The sequence below is a fragment of the Rana temporaria genome, chromosome 1 (assembly GCF_905171775.1).
Source record: "Rana temporaria chromosome 1, aRanTem1.1, whole genome shotgun sequence".
In the NCBI taxonomy this organism is placed as follows: Eukaryota; Metazoa; Chordata; class Amphibia; order Anura; family Ranidae; genus Rana; species Rana temporaria.
The window spans coordinates 183,790,477-183,816,722 of NC_053489.1; the positions used below are offsets into that span (position 1 = coordinate 183,790,477).

Genomic DNA, 26,246 nt, shown 5'->3' on the forward strand with positions numbered 1-26,246 from the left:
CTTCAAGGGACTTAAAAACTGAGATAGTTGGCAAGTATGAGGCAGCTGCTTTGGGCCCCACAACAATGACAGGGCCCTGGGCAGCTTCCCCTTTTGCCCTGCCTTAAAGTTGGCCCTGCCCAGAATCATTTCAGGCACAGCTATAAAATATAAAATAGGGAGGAGGATAAGAATTTGCATAAAAAAGTCATTTTTTTTTATTCCTTAACACTTGTATGAAAAGGGTTGTTTTCCTAACTATACATATGCGTTACATTATAACTTAGATGCAAACAGTGCTTCATACATTTATCCAAGATGCCAAAGCAAAAAAAGGACACCCCTCATGCAGGTAGGATCTGCATCTCTGTCCTACACCTGGCTTTGCCATAGTAGTGAACAATTGGCTCAGCAGAGTATGTGCGATATCACTGCAGATAAACAGGGCAAAAAAAATAAAAAAACACACACTTTTCTCTGGGGTGGAACAATAGTGATCAGAGCAAATGTCTAAAATTGCCCAAGTAATGTGATTATAACCCAATATATGGTTAAATATAAAATATACTAGAAAACACCTGTTGAAATTCCAAGGTGGTAAGTGGTCGTGCACTCCTAACACGCAAGCAAACATGTAAAGAGAAACAATCCCTGTGCTGCTGCAAAAGAAAAACCTTCATGCTCAGCGGATATATAAACCAAGAAGTACCACAGGATGAGACCATATTGATAGGCAACCCATGGACATGAAACATATTTAACCATACAGGTAAAAGAGTCTGCAGCTTTATTCCGCATTAAATGAATCTGTCAGGGCTGGCTCCTGCTATTTAGCTATTTTCTTTCAATGCTCAAAAGTTGCTCAGCTGTTGGTTAATTACCAGCCACTCATTGTTACCACAGTGATCTACCTGGTTACCATTAACCTGCCTCATTTGTCCAGCCTACAGCCAGCTTTTTGCTATTTAAACAGCTTAGCTTATTTCCTCCTTGCCCTTGCGTGGTCTATGATCTCCAGTGCATTCCTTCCGGTGTATGACTTGGCCTTGCTGACTTCCCTCTGATGCCCGTTCATGACTTTTGCCCCTCATTAAGCTGACCTCTGATTTCCTGACCAGGCATCCAAACCCTGGCTTCCGTTTTTGTTTTCAATTTCCTTTTTTTATTGTTTTATCTGGCTTCCGTTTTTGACTACATTCCTGAACTGTGTTATTTTTGCCATTAAAGGTGTGATTTTAACTACACTCTGTCTGGTTTATGGTTTCTGAAAATCCAGGTGTAGTATGAAAAAAATACAGGCCTTACACATTTCGGCATGTAGCCTTGAACATAACCATCATTTGGATTAAGGCTACACACTGAAATGCGCAAGCCTGTATTATTTTGTACTATACCTGAATTAATAAATTAAATTGCAAGATCGAGCTGCTGGCTTTTACCTTTATGGTTAAATATGTCTCAAGTCTATGAGTTGCCTAGATATATTACTAAACATATATTTTAGTTGGATATATGGTCTTACCCTATGGTACTTGGTTTATCTGCTGAGCGTCAAGCTTTTTTTTTTTGCAGCAGCACAACAAGTGTTTCTCTTTACATTACATGCCAATAGGTAGATTCACAAAGAGTTAGGCCGGCTTATCTACAGATAAGCCGACCTAACTCTGAATCTAAGCCGGCCTATGTTTAAGTGTATTCTCAAACAGAGATACACTCAAACATACCTAAGATAGAATGGCGCAAGCCAGCCTATCTTAGGTTGCAATGTTTCTTTTTGCCGCTAGATGGCGCTTCCATTGCGGCCGGCCTAGATTATGTAAATGAGGGGATACGCCGATTCCCGACGATTTACGAGCGTACGCCGGGCCTACACCGTCGATTTACGTCGTTTCCGTACGCGATAGGCCGCCTAAAGTTATTCCACCTATGAGGTGGAATAACAATGTTTAGTATGGCCGCCGTTCCCGCCGCGAGGTTCGAATTTTTTACGTCGTTTGCGCAAGTCGTCCGCGAATCGGGATTTACGTCGTTTACGTACGCGTCGAAATCAATAGGCCCGTACCGCCTACTTGCGCACTGGGAAATGTAGTCGCCCGGCTCATGCGCAGTGTAAAAAACATCAAAAAACGTGAGGTCAAGCCTCATTTCAATACTACACGCCCCCCTCCCAGTCATTTGAATTAGGCACGCTTACGCCCGCTCGTTTTAGGCTACGGCGTGGAAAATTTGAAGGTAAGTAGTTTGAGAATCACTTCTAACCTAAATAATTTTCGGTGGTGTAGCCTAAAAAGAGTAGGCTAGGCCGTCCTAATTTTAGGTGCCCCTACGTGAATCTACCCACAAATATTTTACCTCCAAGTCCTGGCAATGATTTTTGGCTTCTGTTGCTATGAGAGAAATGTCCTGAAGTTGCTGCTGGGTGTTTTCCAAATTTGTCCTGCGATCCTGGTGTTGACCTTCCAGAACATTTATCCTTTTGGTTAATGATTTGATTACGTTGTTCCTTTTCTGCAGATCATCTAATAATTAAACATACTTATCTCATTACTGCTACCATCAACATGTAATTTTCTAGCAATGTCTAAAATCAGCTCAGGACATGTGAAATTGTGGAGCCTCTAATGTAAACCTCGAACATCTCTGATGGGCTATTCAAGTTTTACTTAGTAAAAGTATGCAGAAGTTACAAGAGAAAAAAAAACACCAAAGATTAGGGCAAATATTATGATATCATCAGTGGCACTGACGCCAAACTAGTTCTAAATGGATTCCTTAACACATTTACAGAGCTTAAAAAAATCAGTGTTTACTGTGCATTTCTCCATACTATTTCCTCATATTCTAAACAGATGATTTTAAGAATAACTGTCATTTTTAAATATTTAAAATACATTCAAGTTTTTTTTTTTTTTAATACGGACAGAGGTTTGTTTGGAGAGATGTGTGTGTAAACGCAGATGCAGAAGCCATTGGCGTTTACCCAAGTACAGCCATGTACAGCCGCTCACTTGTACTGGCGACTGTACACAACCTGTGTGGCTCCCTGGGTGCCAGAAAACGTTTGGTATTTTACGCCTTAGCAGTGACAGGCAGATGCACAGATTTGACCAATTGATCTTTTTCCCTGGGTTACTGTTGGAGCATGAAGATTGTAGCTGTGTCCCATAGGGCCCTTTCACACGGGACGGATCCATGATTATCCGCCCCGTGAACCTCTGCTTGCTCAGCGGGGATAGTGCCGCTGATCCCCGCTGAGTATATTGTGGAATCAGGACCTACTCCTTCCCGCTAGCGATCCTTTTAGTGATAACTGAAGACATTGCCAGGACAAGGTCATCTAGAGCCCAGGGCGAACATGTCAAACTGCACCCCCCTCAAGATGTGTGAGCATTATGTGTCAGCAAAAATCCCCCCACAAAGACTCTGAGCATTAATCTGCATGATTACCCCTAAGCATAAATTCCCTCTCCTCCCAGTAAAAACCTGCCCCCTGCTGAGATCCATCCTTTCAACACAAATCTTTGCCCCCAATCTCCTAAATCCTCCCAGCTCAAATGCCCCCCCCCCTCCAAAAAAAATAAAATAAAAACGCCCCTCCTAGCACACATCATCTACACCTAAAAAAATTCCTGATATTCCCACATCTCCCCCCAATTAAAATCCTCCCTCCCAACATAAACCCCCCTAAATCACTACTCTTAGCACCCCCTCCACAAAATGTCCCTTTCTAGAACAATACATAGCCCCTGCCACCCCCCAAATTCCCCCTTTCAACACAAATCCTTCCCTCAATCTTCTTATGGTGCCCCCCACCTCACATGATACCACAGTGCCCAGGGCAACATCCCCTCCTGCCCACCCCTTGTCCCGGCCCTGACTGAAGATCTACATTGTGGCATCAGGAACTCCTCCTTCCTGCTAGCGATACCTCTAGTGATAACTAAAGATCTATATATTGGAATCAGAACCTCCTCCTTCCAGCTAGCGATGCCTCTAATGATAACTAAAGATCTATATATTGGAATCAGAACCTCCTCCTTCCAGCTAGCGATGCCTCTAGTGATACAGTAACTAAAGATCTGTATATTGGAATTAGGACCTCCTCTTTCCTGCTAGCGATACAGTAACTAAAGATCTATATATTGGAATCAGAACCTCTCTCCTACTAGCGATACCTCTAGTGATAACTAAAGATCTATATATTGGAATCAGGACCTCTCTCCTGCTAGCGATACCTCTAGTGATAACTAAAGATCTATATATTGGAATCAGGACCTCTCTCCTGCTAGCGATACCTCTAGTGATAACTAAAGATCTATATATTGGAATCAGGACCTCTCTCCTGCTAGCGATACCTCTAGTGATAACTAAAGATCTATATATTGGAATTAGGACCTCCTCTTTCCTGCTAGCGATACCTCTAGTGATACAGTAACTAAACATCTATATATTGGAATCAGGACCTCTCTCCTGCTAGCGATACCTCCAGTGATAACTAAAGATCTATATATTGGAATCAGGACCTCTCTCCTGCTAGCGATACCTCTAGTGATAACTAAAGATCTATATATTGGAATTAGGACCTCCTCTTTCCTGCTAGCGATACCTCTAGTGATACAGTAACTAAAGATCTATATATTGGAATCAGGACCTCTCTCCTGCTAGCGATACCTCTAGTGATAACTAAAGATCTATATATTGGAATTAGGACCTCCTCTTTCCTGCTAGCGATACCTCTAGTGATACAGTAACTAAAGATCTATATATTGGAATCAGGACCTCTCTCCTGCTAGCGATACCTCTAGTGATAACTAAAGATCTATATATTGGAATCAGGACCTCTCTCCTGCTAGCGATACCTCTAGTGATAACTAAAGATCTATATATTGGAATTAGGACCTCCTCTTTCCTGCTAGCAATAACTAAAGATCTATATATTGGAATCAGGACCTCTCTCCTGCTAGCAATAACTAAACATCTATATATTGGAATCAGGACCTCTCTCCTGCTAGCGATCCTTCTGGTGATACACCAACATTTTATTTTCTCTTTCTCTTCTGTAAGGCGACAATGCTTTCTCACTTTAAAATAATCTGAGAACCTCCAACTTCTGCACCAGTTATTTTGTATATGCCTACAGATATTAATTTGACGACTTGAGTTGTATTGGAATAATGCTTATGGCTGTTGACATTGACTAAATCAGCTAGGGGTAAAAAATAAAATGTACAACAACCTACTTTCTAGTCTGGCACACTTTTGCTCCAGTGTAAGAATTTTTTGTCGATCATTTTGCCAAGCAAGCAGCTGCCTTTGTTGCAGTGAAACAATATCATTGAGCTCTTTATCTCGATCCTTAAGCTCAGCAATCAGCAACTGCAGTTCGTTTTTTTGTTTCTGGATAGTAGAATTTTCCAGATCTGTGGATAAGAACTTTAGGAAACATAAAATAAAATAATCAGTAAATCTAAAGTAGTTATGGAGGATATATTTTGATGCCCATGTAGTGAATAGTAAGTATGACCCAGCTATGAGTCAAACAAAGTAATGTGTTCTTACATATACAGTATATGAAGGGTTTAAAGGGCCAGTCTACCTCTAAAGTTCAGTGAACCGATTCAGTGTTAAAATGTATTTCTACATTTGCAGTCACATTTAAGGAACCCCCACTATATGTTCATGTGCTCCTACATACCTAAAATAATGGGGGGGGGGGGGGGGACAACACCACACACATGAAAATATGGATCAAGATTTATTTACCATCCACCATCCACTTTTAGATCTGCCTCACCAACTAAATATTGAGGCCTTGGGTTCCCTACACATTGTCCTTCTTTTTACTCCTTTGGGTAAAGAAGGCCCAATATTTTCAAACCCTTCTCATCTCCCAAGACCCCCCCCCCCCCCCACACACACACACACGTTTTACAGGCGTATGATGTGTTTTTTTTTATTTATTTTTTTGTATGAGAGGAGCTATTGGACAGAAAAAAATGCATGTTAATGCATCTAAAGCACTAGCCTTGCTTAAAGGGCCAGGAGGCAGCGGCAGGAAGGTGTTAATATTCTGGCCAATCTAGTAAACAAAAGGCACCATGCGCTTGATGCGCCTAAACATGTTTGGAAAAACATGACTTAGGCCCCTTTCACACGACTCTTCCTGGACATCAGCGTCGCATGAAAAGTCGTACCCCATGAATCCCAATGATAACCATTCATATCTGTGCGACTTCAAATTAGTCCCAGTACTACTTTGGTATGACTTTGATGCGATTTGAGGTCCATAGACTTCAAATTTACACATGCATTCCCCGAAATCATGGTCAAATCGTGGCTGCAAAATCACAGTAAAATTGTGCGACTTTCAAGTCCCGCGGCGGTATGAAAGGGGCCTAAGGAGAGTTTTTGAAGCTTAGTAGTTACAGCAGAGTTTGAATAACTTTCAGTTGATCAGTTATTCTGTACAAAAGCAGGTTCTTCACACTCTGGCCCAGATTCTTGTACACTGGGCGTATCTTTGCGGCGGCGTAACGTATCCGATTTACGTTACCCTGCCGCAAGTTTTTCAGGCAAGTGCTTTATTCACAAAGCACTTGCCTGTAAAGTTCCAGCGGTGTAGCGTAAATCACCCGGGGGAATTCAAATTCGGCGGGTAGGGGGCGTGTATCATTTAAATGAAGCGCGTCCCAGCGCCGAACGAACTGCGCATGCGCCGTCTGTAAAATATCCCAGTGTGCATTGCTCCAAATGACGTCGCAAGGACGTCATTGGTTTCTACGTGAACGTAAATGACGTCCAGCCCCATTCACGGACGACTTACGCAAATGACGTAGCTTTTTAAAATTTAGACGCGGGAACGACAGCCATACTTAACATTGGCTGCGCCTCATATAGCAGGGGCAACTTTACGCCAGTAAAAGCCTAACGTAAACGTCGTAACTTTACTGCGTCGGCCGCGCGTACGTTCGGGAATTCACGTATCTAGCTAATTTGCATACTCAACGCGGAATTCGACGGAAGCGCCACCTAGCGGGCAAAAAAAAATTTCAGTTACGATCCGACGGCGTAAGAGACTTACGCCTGTCGGATCTAATGGATATCTATGCGTAACTGATTCTAAGAATCAGTCGCATAGATACGACGGGTCAGATTAGGACTTACGAGGGCGTACATGGCGATGCGCCGTAGTAAGTCCTTTAAGAATCTGGGTCTCTGTGTTTAGAATACTTAGTATGCGTTTTATTTTTCGGCAAACAAAGAAGTTGTTTAAAATATATATATATATATATATATATATATATATATATATATATATATATATATATATATATATACACACACACACACACACACATATACACACACACTGAATACTGCTGAATAGGTTCAGATTCACTTCCCAAGAACAAGAATGCATCCTGAAGACAGAGTGTCAGACTCCATCTTAGACAGATACTTTTCTTCTAGACTTCTAATTCAGAACAAACTAAAGGATTTTTTTCCCCCTAAATAGCTTCCTTTACCTTAGTGCAGTCCTCCTTCACTTACCTCATCCTTCCATTTTGCTTTTAAATGTCCTTATTTCTTCTGAGAAATCCTCACTTAATGCAAGGCTTTCTTCCTGGTGTGGAGAACGCCTCTTGAGGGGGGAGGGGGCGAGCAGGAGTGTCAGGACGCCCACTAACAAACAGCTTCTTTCTCTATCTTTAAAGTAGAGAGTGTCCTGACTTGCCTGCTCGCCCCCTCCCCCCTCAAGAGCTTTTCTCCACACCAGGGAGAAAGCCTCCCATTATGGTGTGTAGTTACAGACAGAAGAACAGGAATTCAAGATTTCTCAGAAGAAATAAGGACATTTAAAAGCAAAATCGAAGAATGAGGTAAGTGAAAGAGGACTGCACTAAGGTAAAGTAAGCTATTTAGGAAAAAAAAAAATATTTTCCTTTACAACCTCTTTAACCACTTTAAAACCACACGCCGTCATATGACGTCCAAAAAGGGGATCTGTTATCCCGGGTGGACTTCATATGACGTCCTGTACTTTGTGCGGAGATATCTGAATGATGCCTGCACCTAGAGGCATAATTCAGATATAATTTTCTTCCAGCGGCGATCCTGCGCCCCGTAAGAACGATGATAGCGGCCGCTTGATCGTTCTTATAGGTGGTGGGAGGGGACACCCCCCCTCCCGCCGCCATCCGGTGCTTCTCCGGGCTCTCCCGTCCCATCGGGGGCCCGGAGAGATAAATCGCCGTCCGCTGGATGTGCAGCAAAGAGATGACTGGTGACCAGATGGTACCCGTAAGTAAACAAACCGCAATTGCGGCTAGTAAGAATGAGATCTGTGAATTTTTCTTCATGATCTCATTCTTTCCAGCCTGGAGGAGAGATGTGGGGTCTTATTGCCCCCGCATCTCTCCTTAAAGAGGACCTGTCACACACTATTCCTATTACAAGGGATGTAAAAAAAAAAAAGTGTAAAAAAAATGAATAAGCAAAATAAAAAATAAATAAATATAAAATATTAAAACGCCCCTGTCCCCGGTAGCTCACGCTCAGAAGCGAGTCCCGCCCATGTATGTAAACGTCGTTCAAACCACACATGTGAGGTGTCGCCACGTGCGTTAGAGCGTGTGCAACAATTTTAGCACTAGACCTCCTATGTAACTCTAAACTGGTAACCTGTAAAAAATTTAAAGTGTCGCCTATGGAGATTTTTAAGTAACAAAATTTGGCGCCATTCCATGAGTGTGCGCAATTTTAAAGCATGACATGTTAGGTATCTGTTTACTCGGCGTAACATCATCTTTCATATTTTACAAAAAAATTGGGCTAACTTTACTGTTTTGTTATTTTTTAATTCATGAAACCATTTTTTTTTTTACAAAAAAAAGGCGTTTGAAAAATGATTGCACAAATCCTGTGCAAGATAAAAAGTTGCAATGACCGCCATTTTATTCCCTACGATGTCTGCTTAAAAAAAATATATATAATGTTTGGGGGTTCTGAGTAAATTTCTAGCAAAAGAATGATGATTTGTACATGTAGGAGAGAAGTGCCAGAATAGGCCCGGTATGGAGGTGGGTTTTAAAGCCCTGTATTGAAGTGGTTAAACAAAGGCATGCAGCCGCTCAGGGCCATACACATGCCATAGCAATTTACCATATGGCAAAAATTAAAGAAAGGGGTCTCATTCGGTGGGTGGTACTGCGGTTGAGCGTGACCAATTCACGTTATGGGGCCATGCCAAACAGGTGCAATGCGCATGGTTGTGGCACGGTGGGTCACCATTTCCAGGGTTAAAACAGGTTGTGAAGGTGACAAATCAGCCGTCAAACACTTTTGAAAAGTAATCCATTGCAAATTGCTTTTCAGGGGGTGGCAAGGGCTGTTGCATGTGAGAATGAGCCCTAACATGTGAGACACTCCTGTGTATCCGAATAACTGTCTGTACCTTTGGCGATGAAAGATCCGAGAGGTTCATAGGGCTCTTTGATGGTCACTTCCTCAGATAATGATACAGCTGTGGATGTATAGGAAAAAGCAGCATTAACACAGCAACAGTAAATAGGGATTTGGTTGTCCCATAAAATCTACACATACTTTTTTCACTTTAACAGCAGAGAAAATAGCAGGATGTGCCATCAGAGACTTTTCTAGACCCGGTCCAGGTCTAGCAATGCCCGTGCTTTGGACTCCTCTCAGTGGGCCAGATTCAGAAAGAGATACGACTGTGTATCTCCTGATACGCCATCGTATCTCTGAGTTCCGACGGTCGTATCCATCGACTGATTCAGAGAATCAGTTACGCATAGATATCCCTAAGATCCGCCAGGTGCAAGTGTTTTACACCGTCAGATCTTAGGCTGCAATTCCAGGCTGGCTGCTAGGTGGCGCTTCCGTATTTTTACGCAAGGAATATGCAAATGAGGATTTACGCCGATTCAGAAACGAACGACCACCCGACGCTTTTTTTTTTTGCGTTCGGCTTTTTCCGGCGTATAGTTACCCCTGCTATACGAGGGGTAGCTAATGTTAAGTATGGCCGTCGTTCCCTCGCCGAGTTTTGAAATTTTAAGTTGTTTGCGTAAGTCGTTCGCGAATACGGCTGGACGTAATTTACGTTCACGTCGAAACCAATGACGTCCTTGCATTACAGCAATGCACACTGGGATATTTTACGGACGGCGCATGCGCCGTTCAAACAAAACGTAAAAAATGCGGGGTCAACACAAATTTAAATAAAACACGCCCCCTACATCCCCATTTGAATTACGCGGCCTTACGCCGCAACACATACGCTACGCCGCCGTAACTAGGGGCGCAAGTTCTTTCTGAATAAAGAACTCGCGCCCAAAGTTAGAGCGGCGTAACGTATCTCAGATACGTTACGCGGGGCGGACAGATACGCCAATGTATCTGAATCCAGCCCAGTATCTCCTTATACTAGATAAGGGCCTGTTACAGCTGATCAGTCTTATTGTAGTTTATGGTGGCCGGAGCCTTAGAACAGATACTAGGTAAAGCCTGGTACACACGGGCCGAATGTCAGACGCCATTGGCCAATTCTACAGAATCTGGCTAAACATCCGGCTTCTGTCGAACAGGCATGCTAGAAAAACAGCTGCCGATCGCAATCCAATCAGTGCTGCAAACCAATAGCTACAATCACTGACTGGCGTGTTCTGGTGGGGGCACGCCTCCTGTCAGAGCACAGTAGCTCAGCGGTGGAGGTTGCTCTACTAACATTGCATGGTTAGTACAGTGAGCTCCTCCGTTTTTTTCACGTTCAACCTGTTTAGAGAGCTAGAGGGTTGTAACAGCAGGACTGGCATTGTGTACTATTTGGGGCATTCAGACTTACGTGAATACTGTCATGAATGCCATGAGGGGTAAACCATTGCGGATTTCTTTTTGAAAATGAGTGTTGTCTACCTGTTATGCTAACCCACTGGCTTCAGTACATTCTGAGACCCCATACACACTATTAGATTTTCTGTAGATTTTTGTCTTCAGATTTACCAAAACCATATAATATGAGGTCAAACCTTAAAGTGGAGGTTCACCCTATAAAAAAATTCTAACACTACATCCAGCACCGTGCTGCATATAAAATGACACTGACCTTTATTTAATTTTTTTGCCGTCGATATCGTTTAGCCGTGGAATTCACCGCGGCTTCCGGGTAGGGAATCCCGTGGGAGTGGGCGTTTCTATTGTCATGCCAATTGATTGACATGCTAAACGACGGCGCACACAGCGCGTCACAACTTCCCGAAAGAAGCTCGGGTCGGCTTGGCTCTATTCGGCGCCGGTACGCAGGCGCCGAATAGAGTCGAGCCGACCCAAGCTTCCTTCGGGAAGTCGTGACGCGCTGTGTGCGCCGTCGTTTAGCATGTCAATCAATTGGCATGACAATAGGAACGCCCACTCCCGCGGGATTCCCTACCCGGAAGCCGCGGTGAATTCCACGGCTAAACGATATCTACGGCAAAAAATAAATAAAGGTCAGTGTCATTTTATATGCAGCACGGTGCTGGATGTAGTGTTAGAAATGTTTTATAGGGTGAACCTCCACTTTAAGCGTTTTAATTTGTATGCAATCAGGCAGGCCCTTGCACTACATGGTTTTGGTAAATCTGAAGACAAAAATCTGCAGAAAATCTAATAGTGTGTATGGGGCTTAAAGCTTCGTACACACGATCCGAATTGTTGGTCAACCAAGCGTCTGATCATTGTCAAAAGGGCGTGTGCCAGGATCTTGTCTTGCATACTAACGGTACACAATTGTTGATCAACAAACACGAACGTAGTGACGTACTACAAGAAATTTCAGCTCTTAAACGCCATCCTTTGGGCCCCTTCTGCTAATTTCGTATTTGGTGAGCATTGATTCCGAGCATGCGTGTTTGTACTTTTGACTTTGTGTGACGGATATGTGTACTAGAGGTAGACCGATATGGGTTTTTCTCTGGCCGATACCGATGCCGATATTTAGAATTTGGGGCGGCCGATGGCCGATATATGATGCCGATTTTTGCGGCCGATGTTTTAGGCCGATTTTTTTATTTTTTGGCAGGTGGCGCTAATTGGCACTGGCAGATTGCACTGGATGGAACCAATTGGCAAAAGCAGATGGCACTGATTGGCAGGTGGCACTGAATGGCACTGGCAGGTGGCACTGGTTGGCACGTGGCACTAAGGTGGCAGGTGGCACTAATTGGCACTGGCAGGTGGCACTAATTGGCACTGGCAGGTGGCACTAATTGGCACTGGCAGGTGGCACTAATTGGCATGTGGCACTGGATGGTACTGGCAGGTGGCACTAATTGGCAATAGTTAGCACTGGCAGATGGCACTGGTTGGCACTGGCAGGTGGCACTAATTGGCAGGTGGCACTGGATGGCACTGGCAGGTGGCACTAATTGGCAGGTGGCACTGGATGGCCTTGGCAGGTGGCACTGGATGGCCTTGGCAGATGGCACTGGATGGCACTGGCAGATGGCACTGGGTGGCATTGGCAGGTGGCACTGGCAGGTGGCACTGGATGGCATTGGCACTGGCAGGTGGCACTGGATGGCACTAGATGGCATTAGCAGGTGGCACTGGATGGTATTGGCAGGTGGCACTGGATGGCGTTGCCACTGGCAGGTGGCACTGGATGGCATTGACAGGTGGCACTGGATGGCATTAACAGATGGCACTAATTGGCATTGGCAGGTGGCACTAGTTGGAATGGCATTGGCAGGTGGCACTGGATGGCATTGGCAGGTGGCACTGGCTGGTTGGCATTAGCAGATGGCACTGGCAGGTTTCACAGCACATAATGTAGCGGATAATGTGTGAAACTCTCTATACAGTTTCACAACTGCTGCAGAGAGAAAGAGGAGCTCAGATTCATTGCGATGTTGAAGGTGGGCGGGACCCGGGTTGGGCGGGGCTCAGCTGTCCACCAGCCAATGGGATGAGATCATTGGCTGGATAGCTGCTGAGTCCCGCCCACCCCGGGTCCCGCCCACCTTCAACATCGCAACGAATCTGAGCTCCTCTTTCTCTCTGCAGCAGTTGTGAAACTGTATGAAGAGAGAGTTTCACACATTCAGCTACATTATGTGCTGTGAAACTGTGAGAGCAGAGAGATAGAGGAGCTCAGATTCATCGTGATGTTGGAGGTGGGCGGGACCCGGGGTGGGCGGGACCCAGCAGCTATCCAGCCAATGATCTCATCCCATTGGCTGGTGTTGGACAGCTGAGTCCCGCCCACCCCGGGTCCCGCCCACCCCGACATCAGTCCGACAGCTCCATTCTCCTTCACACACACGGCACTGCTCTGCAGACAGTGTAGAGAAGGGAGGGGGAACCCCATGTTCCTCCTTCCTTCTCCACACTCTGCTGATGCAGATCTGCTAAATATCGGCCACATTTGGATAATAATCGGCCGATGCCGATTTCTCCAAAATGACTGAATATCGGCCCGATATATCGGCCGGCCGATATATCGGTCGACCTCTAATGTGTACTGACCCAAAAAAATCAGACATCAAACCGTTGTCAGACAAAATGTACTAGCCTGTCATCCAACATTTGTTGGCGGAAAATTGGACAACAATTGTCAAAAGGAGCGTACTAACGGTAATATTTTAGGACAGCAGTCTGTCAACAGACAATCCCCTGCCAACAATCGGATTGTGTGTACGAGGTTTAGGTCTCTGACCTGGAACAAACACGCAAATTAGGTAAGTTGGACAAAAAAGTTCGAATTTTTATCTTAGGGTTCATTTAGTCAATGGAAGCACCGATGTGGGGGGGGGGGGGTGAATGTGTTAAAGCTGAGTTCAATCCATGTTTTAGTTTATTAAAAGTCAGCAGCTACAAAAAGCATAGCTTCTGACTTTTAATAAACGGACACTTACCTGCCCCACGGTCCAGCAAAGTGGCCTGCCCGGAGGCTCGCTCCTCGACGCCGTCATCGTAACTGTGGGCACCCGGCCGTGACAGCTTACGGCTTCACCTGGCCGAAAAAAGGAAGGAAGTGGGACAGCAAGAGGTTACACACTCCCCCCCCAAAAAATGACATGCCAAACGTGGCATGTCAGGGGGTGAGGAGTGATTAAAGCAGAAGTTCCACTTTTGGGTGGAACTCCGCTTTAAGTTTACCATACACAGACAGATTTTCTTTTATTTAGCCCATAGGGAGAAAAAAATGATTTTTTGTACTCACCGTAAAATCCTTTTCTCTGTCACAGCTTCCTTAAATCTTGACTTGTGGGTTATGTTCCGTCTATTAGGAGAGGACTAGGCAGACGTGTTAGATATTTAAATACATGTAACTTTAACAGAGTTGAACAGCCCCGCCCAGGGGGCGGTCCCTCCGGTCATAACCCCTCACCCTGCAGCCAGCAGCTCAGTTCGTCAAAAAGCAGTAGAAACTTCACCCCAAACAAGCAGAGCTCCTCAACGGAGGAGGTGCTACCTCAAACAGCCGCCTGCAAAACCTTGCGGCCGAAGGAAGCATATGAAGATGCATTCACATCAACCTTGTAAAATTTGGAGAAAGTGTGAACAGACGACCAAGTCGCCGCCTTACACACCTGTGAGACATTTGATGTCGGAAAGCCCAGGAGGCACCAATTGCCCTGGTCGAATGCGCCGTGACAGGGAAGGGGGGCGCCCGCCCCTTAAGAGCATAGGCCTGTATGACGGTCTGCCTGATTCACAGAGAAATGGTGGCCGACGAGACCGCCAGGCCCTTCTGCGGACCAGACACCGCCACAAACAGGGAGCCGTAGCAGACAGGTACACCCGCCAAAGTATGTAACGCAGCCTCTCTGGGATTCTGACGGCCGAGGACCCAAGAAAGGAAGTACAATGTCCTCATTTAGGTGAAAAGCTGAAACCACCTTCGGAAGAAAAGAAGGCTGCGGGCATGACACCACCTTATCCTTATGGAGGTCCAAGTATTGTGACTTGCAAGACAAGTCCGCCAACTCAGAAATTCGTCTGACAGATGTAATGGCCACTAGAAAGGCCACTTTCTGAGATAGTGTCAAGAGAGGAATTTCTCTGATGTTCTCAAAAGGAGGTTCCTGAAGAGCCGAAAGCACCAGATTCAAGTCCCATGGAGGATGTGGTGGTCTAATTGGGGGGATCACATGTCGAACCCCTTGCACAAACGTACCCACCAGTGAATGGGTCGCCAAGGGACATTGAAAGAAAACAGCCAAGGCTGAAATCTGCCCCTTAATGGTGCTTAAGACAAATTTCTGATCCACTCCGCGCTGTAAAAACAGCAGGACCCTGGAAACCAAATATGCCCGTGGACGCCACTCCATCTCCTCTCACATAGAGATGTAGGCCTTCCAAGTGCGATGGTAGACCTTCCGAGAAGATGACTTTCGTGCCCTCAGCATGGTTGAAATGACCGAATCCGACAGACCTCGGTCCCTTAGTACCTGTCTTTCAATAGCCATGCCGTTAAAGCCAGCGACTGTAAAGCAGCATGAAGTATGGGACCTTGAGACAGAAGGTCCTCCCGTATTGGCAGCTGCCAGGGCGCATCCGCCACTAGATGCACGAGGTCCGCGTACCAGGAACGCCGGGGGCCAATCCGGAGTGATTAGAACCACCGGGTTCCCCTCGGCCTCTACTCTGTGGAGCACACGAGGAAGCAACTTCAGTGGGGGAAAGGCATAAATTAGCCGATACCGACCCCACGGGGCCACCAACGCGCCTGCCCAGGGATCTTTGGACCTGGCCACGAACCTCGACACCTTGCGATTGAGTCCAGAAGCCAGGAGATCCACGTCCAGCATGCCTCACCTCCGGCAAAGGAGTTGAAGCACCTCCAGATGGAACGACCATTCCCCTTGGTCCAGCATCTGGCGACTTAGATAGTCCGCCTGCCAGTTTTCTACACCCAGAATGTAAACGGCCGATAGAGCCGGCACGCTCCTTTCCGCCCACTGCAGGATGTGAGTGACCTCCGACGCCGCAGCCGAGCTCCATGTTCCTCCCTGATGGTTGACATAAGCCACCGCCGTGGCATGTCCGACTGGATCCTGATTGGACGCCCTTGTAGCCTCTGCGACCACGAGGAGAGACACAGCCTGATCGCTTGAAGTTCTGGTACATTAATCAGCAGGCAGGATTCGTCCGGAGTACAGCGACCCTGGGCCGACAGGACTCCCCAGACTCTCCCCCAACCTGTGAGGCTGGCGTTCATCGTAATCACAGTCCACTGGAAGGGAAGGAGCAACTTCCCGGAAGTGAAGAGCCGGGAATCTCAGCCACCAAATCAGAGAGGCCCTGACCAGGTGACTTACCTGAATCTGACGATCCAGAGACAATGGAGATTTGTTCCATTTGGCCAGGATCTCCTTCTGCAAGACTCGAGTGTGGAATTGAGCTTTTGGTACTGCCTCGAAGGAGGCTACCATGAGGCCCAGGACTCGCATGCAAAAACGGAGAGACGACCATTTGGGGGACTTTAACAACTTCACCACAGTCTGGAATGTCTGAAACTTCTCCAAGGGAAGGAAGACTCTTGCCTCTGAGGATTCCAGAATCAAACCTAGGTACTCCAGACGTTGAGTCGGTACCAATACCGACTTCTGAATGTTTAACACCCAACCAAATTCCCAGAGGGTCTGACTGGCTATAAACACGTCCTCCTCTAATTCTGAGCCAGAAGCCGCACTCAGAAAAAGATCGTCCAAGTAGCCAACGACAGCAATGCCTCGCTGTCTAAGCAAAGCCAGAATCGGGGCGAGCACCTTGGTGAAAACTCTTGGTGCTGACGCTAGGCCAAGGGGAAGAGCCACAAATTGATAGTGGTGTTCGCCTCTCGCAAAGCGCAGGAACCTCTGATGCCTGGTGCAGATGGGGACATGCAAGTATGTGTCCTTGATGTCCAAGGACGCCAGAAAATGGAGTGCAGCAACCACTGAACGAATTGATTCCAAACCCTGAACTTTCGAACCTTTACAAAGGCATTGAGGGCCTTGAGGTCCAAGATTGGATGGACTCCGTCCCTCTTTGGGACCACAAACAGATTCGAGTAGAATCCCTGAAACCTTTATTGCAGTGGCACAGGTAAAATTACCCCGCACCTCAGCAAGTCTTGCACTGCCCCCATTAAGGCAGTCTGACAAATCGGAGGGTCCCAGCTTATGGCGCGGCTCCTTCCCCTTAGTTGACTGAGGGAGAAGCGTGCTCTTACCTCCAGTGACATCCTTAATAATGTCGTCCAGCATTTCAGCCAAATCCGATACAATCAGATGCAATACCACGGCAGATACAGAGGCCCTGGAAATTAAAGGGGCCGCATCCAGGGTTGCATCACAGACATACACAAGTCCCTGTACCAACTGGTCGGCCAGTCTCACGCATTCAGGAGGAAGATGATGTTCCCCCACTGTCTGGTGCAAGATTTTAGCCCATTCAGTGAGTGCCTTGAGACACCAAAGTCGCAGCCAATATAGGCTGCAAAGCTGACCCCAGCATGGTGAACATGGAGCGGCTCACCGATTCGGACCTCCTATCAGTGGGGTCCTTAAATGCAGGGGTCCCCTCCACCAGGAGAGTGGTTACTTTATTTAACCGAGAGACCGGGGGATCAACGACCAGGGGAGAAGCCCATTTCTTTAAAAGGCTCTCCTCGAAAGGATAACGGACCGCCAAGCGCTGAGGCACCACAAAGGCCTTCTGCGGCCGTTCCCATTCCTTATCAATGAACTTATCAAAGTAAGATACATAAGGAAAAACGTACCCCTCCGTGGAAGTCTCAGCTGTATCCTCCAGCTTGAGAGAGTCCCTCACTGCATTGATAAGAGCACTCACAAGTGCCCTGTCTTGCTCTGACCCGAACGAGGGGTCCTCCTCACCAGGGAGGTCCTGGTCTGCATCCTCTGACACCCCAGAACCGGGGTCCTGTGCCGCAGCCAGGCCCGACTCTGAGTAAGAGCATTCCCCTGAAGATGGCTGAGGGAGGGGGCACTTTTTATCCCCCTTACGGCCGCACGCCGCTTCCACCCTGGCAACAAAGGACTCCAGGACTGCCGACAAGGTATCCATGGGAACCGCAGGTGCAGGGGCACCGGTTGTTGCCTCTGGAGTGTTTGGGGAAGAAAGGCCAGTTACTGACTCCACAATGCCCACTGACAGCAAGAAGGGCCACCCTTCTTGCTGCACAGACCGGGGGGGGGGGGGTTACCCAGGAGACTCACCACCCAGCAAGAGACCATTCAGCGCTGCCTGCTGCCTTGCTTCCGCACACAGTGTATGACAGAAAACCTCCTGTGAGGTGAATTGTGCTGCTCGCGCCGTTTAGAAAGCCAGCCAGCGCTAGAGGCCAAAACCCACTCCATAATGGCAGCCAGACGCCTCAGAAAACAGAAGGCGGACCACAAGAAAATGGTCGCCCGCAACGCCAACCTGCGTCACAGCGTGGCCGCGGAAAAATCGCTGCCAATGAAAAAAACAATGCAAACAGCAGCATAGTAAAAAAATGTGTCGGTGCGACCAAAATGGTGACAAAAGGCCGCCATGTGGACGAGAAGGCCACGGCTGAGGCTTCTAACGCCACAGACCCCCCCTCCCAACAGAAAGCTGGCCCCAACACCTCCATGGTCCCCAACCGGGACCTGGAGACCACCCACAGGCATATCCCGGTCACAGCAAGGCAGGAGGAGAAAAGTGACAGAGGGCAGGGAAAGGGAGGACAGAAGAACCCCTTAATCCTAGGAATGCCCAGCTGTTCCATCCTGCCGAGGCAGAAGGAACCGTATTTACCCGTTTTTGCATGACTGAGACAACAGCAGCCCAGTCATATGTGGACCCCGGAGCATGTAGCCCACCGGCCACCCCTGGATCCATGGGGTATGTCGTGGCCGACCCAGTGCATAGCTAAGGTCTGCTCACGCTCGATGGCCGGACTGGGGAGACTACAAGGATCTATAAAATCCAGCCTGTCACCCAGCCGGCAGTTGATAGAAGATTTCTCAAAAATAAAATAAGAAAAAAAAATTCTTCAGGACCTTGGGACCAAAGGGAGCCAGGTCCTACTCCTCTACTAGGCAGACAAAAAACTGAGCTGCAGGGTGAGGGGTTATGACCAGAGGGACCGCCCCCTGGGTGGGGCTGTTCAACTCTGTTAAAGTTACATGTATTTAAATATCTAACATGTCTGCCTAGTCCTCTCCTAATAGATGGAACATAACCCACAAGTCAAGATTTAAGGAAGCTGTGTTCGTCCACGGACGAAAAGAGAAAATGTATTGATTCAGTGTGGATGGTGAAATCTCCACTGCCGCCTACCGTATTAATCAGCCACGGCATCGATCATTTTCCACTTTCCAGTCAGTTATTAAATGTACTTTTGTTGCTTTCAGTGCCACACACAGCTTTCAAGAATGTCTGCCGAATCAGCCAAAATACAAGCTGTGGATTGCCCTGCAAGTACAAAAGTTGATTTAAAAATGAATTGAATTGGGTGGAAAATGAACGTCCGTCTATGGCCAGCCATAATGCACGTTTATCATTTATAAAGCGTAAGCAGTCCAGTGACATTGGAAAACCTCTCTGACACACAGACTTGTTTTGTTACCTTACTACAGGAAGCAGCAGCATACTCCTCTGCTGTGGAACTTGTCTTGTGGTAAGCCATACAAACTAGCCTGTATTAGGAAAAGCACAAAACTTGTCTAATTATGGCTGATGACGGCTGGGGTCAAGCTCTCTCTGCTTAACTGGATCTAGAAGCAGCTTAGAGATCTGCTCTGCAGCAAAACAGACATCTGCAATCAATACTCACTCTGAGTTTCTGAGATCTTCATTACATCAAATTCCAGCCAGCACTATTCAAGAAGGCGAGTAGGCGGGGTTATGAATGCCATAGACACACTGAACAGCTACTGTCCACTAGAGGCTGATCTACATTTACTAATATAGCAGACTACAGGAAAATGGTGGCTTTATTATTATTCAGGATTTATATAGTGCCAACAGTGTTTGCAGCGCTTTACAATATAAAGGGGGCAGTACAGTTACAATACAGTTTAATACAGAAGGAATAGAAGGGCCCTGCTCATGGAGCTTACAGACACAAGAGATTACAAAAAAGCGCATGCAGTAAACTATGAAAATAACAAAGTCCAAAGTACCAGTCCTATAAGCTTAAAGGGGTGGTTCACCCTAAAAACTACTTTTTTATTATTACACTGGCCCCCCACATTACAATACGATTAAGGCTATTTGTTTTTTTTTTATGCTGTACATACCTTTGTACAGCATATTCACCCGTGGCTTCCGGGTTGCGAGTCCCGCGAGAGTGGGCGTTCCTAACATGTCTGTGATTGACGTTTTGACCAAAAACGAGCTCCCCCGTCGCGTAAGCCGCGTCACGGTTGGCGAAAGGAGCCGAACGGCGAGTCAGCGCTATACTGCGCATGCGCAATGCCGTTTGGCTCCTTTCGCCAATCGGGGGGAGCTCGTTTTTGGTCAACGCCTGCGCAGCGACGTTCGGCTTCTTTCGGAAAGTCGTGACGTGCAGTATGCGTCGGTCGGAGGAACGTCAATCAACTAGGAACACCCAGTCCAGCAAGAATCATACCCGGAAGCCGAGGGATGAAACGGCGATAACGAGGTATGTACGAAAAAAAAAAAAACCCAGCATACCCACAGTGTAATCAGTCTTCTCAATGTATTGTTAGAAAAAATTTTTTGGGTGAACCTCCACTTTAATGCTTACCTGTCCCGCAGCATAAGTCAGCGAATTGCATTGCAGATCTAAGCGTGCTGAAGAATGTTTAGCATTCCACACTTCCTGGAGTGCTGCATGCCGGTGTTTTAACAATATGGGTACCCTATCAGATAGTGCCCGGCCTAGACTGCGCATGCGCAATTGGAGATCACGTAAATCTCAGAGAATGAACATCTGTTCCATCAGCTGTAGTTGGAGCATGCGCAGTTAACACGCCGCTCGCTCTATCAGATAGGGAAACCATCAAGATTGAACAGCGCTGGCCGTGCTCAAATACAGCAAGGGGCAGATGTTTTTTTCTAAGGGGCGGGTGTATTATACTTATCCACACCGCTCGCTGATAGAACAGCGCAGGCCGCGCTCACTCAATACAGCAAGGGGCGGATGGTTTTATCAAAGGGGCGAATATGATTGTAAGAGGCCGCGCTCACTGAATAAGCATAATACACCCGCCCCTTAGAAAAAAACATCCACCTCTTGCTGTATTTGAGCGCGGGCAGCGCTGTTCTATCTTGATGGGTCCCCCATCTGATAGAGCGAGTGGCGTGGATAAGCATCGGGAACGAGCGGTGTGTTAACTGCGCATGCTCCAACTACAGCTGATGAAACAGATGTTCATTCTCAGAGATTTCCGTGATCTCCGATTTGCGCAGTCCAGGCCGGGCACTATCTGATAGGGGGCCCATAATGATAGGACACCGGCGTCCCTCACTGTGCTCTCTGGTCATACCTCCCAACTGTCCCTCTCTCCTTCTCAGTTGTCCCTCATCCCTCATTTTGGACAGATGGCTTATATAATAAATGCAATGTTTAACTCTTTAATCAAAAGTGTTAGGCCTGATTCACACCTATGCATTTTTAGTGCTTTTTGCAGATTTGCACTACAGAACGTGTTCCATAGGAAACCATGTTAAATGGACTGCAGTGCAAATCTAAAAATGCATAGGTGGGAATCAGGCCTTACACGTCACTAAACCTATTATATACAAACCTTCTTAGCATTCCTTCAGATGGGAGCTGACATTAGGGTTGCCACCTCATCCCTTTAAACCCGAACACATGAATTACACAGGTTCTAAGGAAAATGTTATGCATATACGGCACCAAGAAGTTTAATTATCATCTTAATCAGCCACAGAACCTGTGTAATTCATATTTGTTCGGATTTAAAGGGATGAGGTGGTAACCCTAGCTGACACCTGTCCAGCGTGCAAGCCACCTTTGTTATTGCATCTCTGTCCACCCCACGCTGTACACACAGCCTATAGAGATGGATGCAGATGCAGGGACCGCACGTACATAGTCGTTTGCCAATATTTGACATGCATGCAAAAGAGGGTGCACGGATCTGAACGCAACTGTGCGTGCGTCCTGCACACATGGAAAACCTTAACATATGGCTGTGTCCATGCAGTCGCTGCATCTGCATTAACCTCTATAGGCTGCCTGCAGGCTACTTGGGGCACATGTAGGTGCAATAACAAAGGCAGCCTACACACAGGACAGGGTGTCAGCACCTGTCTGAATGAACCCTTATTATCACATTATTGTTTCAAAAGGCCATTAAGCGGGTGAGAAGGGATTTACCCATTTGCCCTAGGTGTTGCAGAGAGGACAGTCCTATTCTTGTGATATGGTGATGTCCCAAACTATTCCATTATTGGAAGCATGGGACTGACACCATCTCAACTGTACACATGGTCAAGGTTCTCTTAGATCCTAAAGTCTGCCTGTCGGGAGCTGTGGACAAGGAAATTTTCACTCCCTGATTAATATTGCTGTGCTTAGGCTTTTACAATATCTCACAAAAGTCACCATAGCCCTCACATTTTTGTAAACATTTTATTATATCTTTTCATGTGACAACACTGAAGAAATGACACTTTGTTACAATGTAAAGTAGTGAGTGTACAGCTTGTATAACAGTGTAAATTTGCTGTCCCCTCAAAATAACTCAACACACAGCCATCAATGTCTAAACCGCTGGCAACAAAAGCGAGTACACCCCTAAGTAAAAATGTCCAAATTGGGCCCAATTAGCCATTTTCCCTTATCAATGTCATGGGACTCAATAGCTTTACAAGGTTTCAGGTGTGAATGGGAAGCAGGTTTTTTAAATTTGGTGTTATCGCTCTCACTCTCTCATACATGGCACCTCAGGGCAAAAAACTCTCTGAGTATCTGAAAAAAAGAATTGTTGCTTTATATAAAGATGACCTATAGGCTATAAGAAGAGTGCCAAAACCATAAATTGAGCTGCAGCACAGTGGCCAAGACCATATAGCGGTTTAACAGGACAGGTTCTACTCAGAACAGGCCTTGCCATGGTCGACCAAAGAAGTTATGAAAAAAATGTATGCTGCAAGAAAAAACCCTGGTACATATATATGTACTGTAAAAAAGAGGAAGAAATTGCTGAGGTGGCTTATTCTTTTTCTGTTGGCCTCTCTCAATGGTGGGTGAGGGAGACTAAACTTACCTTTTTGTATTCTGCTTTTTTTTCCTTTTTTTATGTGTTATGGGACTTGACTATGTAATTTAGTGCCAATCTGTTATCTTTAAGTTTTCAAAATATGATACCATTTATTGGTTCTTAAAGGTTCGGGAGATTTGGCCCCACAGGTTATGTCATTTGCCATACTATGTTGACTTTGTGTACCGCTTAAATGTATGTTCTGGGTTCCTTATCTGCCATGTTTCTTATATTGAGTTTCTGATGATCAAAAAAGGCCAATACTTGATGGAAAAAAAGCAATGGGTGGGTTTAGTCAATCATTTTTTGCTTATTAGGTCTTCATGGGCATGCTACTGGTGGCATGGCAAGAGATGTGTCTTTTGCCTACACACATTGTACTAAAGCAGTGGTTATGAACTTATGAGATCAAGGGGGTTGTCAGAAACTGTATACTTAATAGAGAAAACAAGTGGGAGGATGGAGTAGTATCTGGCGGATACTGGGAGACGTTGGTTAAGTGGTGCATGAAGGACAAATGTCTATATATGTATGATGTACATTTGAACGGTTCTAATATCTGCTTGTACATTGGAAATTGTTGTTTATTTACTTGTTCAATAAACACCTTATTCACTTTATTCTTACAGGAGCTAAGCTTACAATCGCAAAAAATTGGAAAAAACATAAGCCCTCTTTCTTGGAAGCCAAAAAATTAAATCTCTTGGATAATGACTGAAGAAAAGTTAGCTAGCATTTTGAATGATACGGTTTTAAAATTTGAAACGATCTGGGGACCTTGGGCCAGATATATAGGTATTTATCTTACTCAGGATGCCTCTCCGATTCCCGCAAACACTGTAAATTAGGTATATAGCTTGTCTTATCCCCTTTCCTCCCTCTCTTCTTTGTCCCTTTTTTTTCTCTCCGACTTTTTTCCGCTTTCTTTTTATTTTTCTCCCCTTCTTTAGGGCAGCCTAGTGATGTTTTGAAGGGGATTTATCCTTATTATTATATAGATAATTTTTAGGGTTAGAAATAATAACCTTTGATTTTAGATATTAACCACTTGCTTACTGGGCACATAAACCCCCTTCGTTCCCAGGCGAAATTTCAGCTTACGGCACTGCGTCGCTTAACTGACATTTGCGCGGTCGTGCGACGTGGCTCCCAAAAACAATTGACGTCCTTTTTTCCCCACAAATAGAGCTTTATTTTGGTGGTATTTGATCACCTCTGTGGTTTTTATTTTTTGCACTATAAACAAAAAAAGAGCGACAATTTTAAAAAAATATATATTTTTTTTACTTGTTGCTATAATAAATATCCCAATTTCTTTTTTAAAAAAACTATTTTTTTTCTCAGTTAAGGCCGATACGTATTTTTCGGCATATTCTTGTAAAAAAAAAAAAAAATCGCAATAAGCGACTGGTTTGCGCAAAAGTTATAGCGCCTACAAAATAGGGGACAGAATTATGATTTTTTTTTATTATTTTTTTTTTTACTAGTAATGGCGGCGATCTGCGATTTTTATTGGGACTGCGACGTTATGGCGGACACATCGGACACTTTTGACACAAATTTGGCGCCATTCACATTTATACAGCGATCAGTGCTATAAAAATGCACTAATTACTGTATAAATGTGACTGGCAGTGAAGGGGTTAACACTAGGGGGTGAGGAAGGGGTTAAATGTGTATCCTAGGTGTGTTCTAACTGTGTGGGGGGAGGGGGGTGACTGGGGGAGGTGACCGATGCTGTGTCCCTATGTACAAGAGACACAGATCGGTCTCCTCTCCTCTGACAGCACGTGGAGCTCCACGTCCCTGCTGTCTTACCGACGATCGCGTGTACCCGGCGGACATCGCGGCCACCAGGTACACGTGATGCGCCGGGACAGTGTTTACCCGCTGCGCGCCCCCCAGAGGCGCGCGCGGGTAATGCTTTTAAATGACGTCCAAAGACGTCCAGTTGGCACTTGAGAGCCGCGCTGTTGACCTCTTTTGTCAATAGCGCGGGTCTCAAGTGGTTAAGGCCTGTTTATTTTAATCTAGCAACATAGGGTTTGGTTCAGAGTGTAATTCAGTATGTCGAAAGGATTCCGCTCCTGGTGCAGTTTGAACCCGATAGGGGCACCAGAAGATTATAAGTATCCTTATTTCTATTTAGTTCGATTATATAAGGATTTCTTTCTCTCTCTTACATCAATATATATATATATATATATATATATTTTTTTTTTTTTTTTTTTTTCATTGTTTAACTATTAATACTAACATATTTATTTACAATGTATGATTTTTTTTTCTCTCCTTCTCAAATCTGAAGGGGGGAGATTTGCTATCCCCCTCTCTCTGAAAGTCTTTTTTAGTTCCTGCTGACATTTACTAGGCTATGTCCATATTGATACGTATTGTGATTTATTGTAATTTTTTTTATTTCTGAAAATAAAATAATTTGAAAGAAAAAAAAATAGAGAAAATAAGACTCAGAGTGTGACTATGCTACATTTCTGTCTGGGCATATGCAGAAGACAATACAAAAGTCGGAGCATGTTACTTGAGGCTAGTGGGTGCTGGAAGCATGGATTCCAATGGGGTTTTCTTTTTTTTAAAGCATGTATGAATATTTGCTTTTGTCACACCGATTCTCCTCCTGGCCATTCAGGAAGCGATCTTATTGGTCTAGGACAGTGATGGCAAACTTTGGCACCCCAGATGTTTTGGAACTACATTTCCCATGATGCTCTTGCACTCTGCAGTGTAGTTGAGCATCATGGGAAATGTAGATCCAAAACATCTGGGGTGCCAAGGTTCACCATCACTGGTCTAGGAGAAGGAGACACACAGCCGCCATGATGCTGGAGATGCAGGGAAAACCTGACTGACTGACCCACCAGCCACCACTGTAAGATGGAGGGGGCATCCTCCAACTTGTCAGTCTGGGGGCAGCACAGGGTAAATGAGTCCACGACTGGGGGGTGTGGGTGTGCGCGGTGTGGGCTGGAGCTACGGAGGGGGTCAGGTCCTTCTGCCGCCCCTCGACCGATGGAACAC

General features: G+C 45.7%; 1 protein-coding gene across 6 annotated transcripts in view; it reads right to left on the reverse strand.

Moving 5' to 3' along the window:
* CCDC62 (coiled-coil domain containing 62) overlaps positions 1–19,873 on the reverse strand; it is a 45,419-nt gene extending 25,546 nt beyond the window's left edge. For 5 of the 6 annotated variants that reach the window (XM_040347328.1, XM_040347327.1, XM_040347329.1 and 2 more), the window contains exons 1-4: positions 19,790–19,873; positions 9,434–9,502; positions 5,220–5,412; positions 2,332–2,498 (exon numbers count right to left, since the gene is read on the reverse strand). In XM_040347328.1, the coding sequence (XP_040203262.1) occupies positions 2,332–2,498; positions 5,220–5,412; positions 9,434–9,463 (390 nt within the window). In that variant the 5' untranslated portion in view covers positions 9,464–9,502; positions 19,790–19,873. Of the gene's footprint in view, positions 1–2,331; positions 2,499–5,219; positions 5,413–9,433; positions 9,503–19,582; positions 19,653–19,789 lie in introns of all 6 variants that reach the window. The other variant, XM_040347326.1, reaches the window with a different exon arrangement.
* Positions 19,874–26,246: the final 6,373 nt, after the last annotated feature.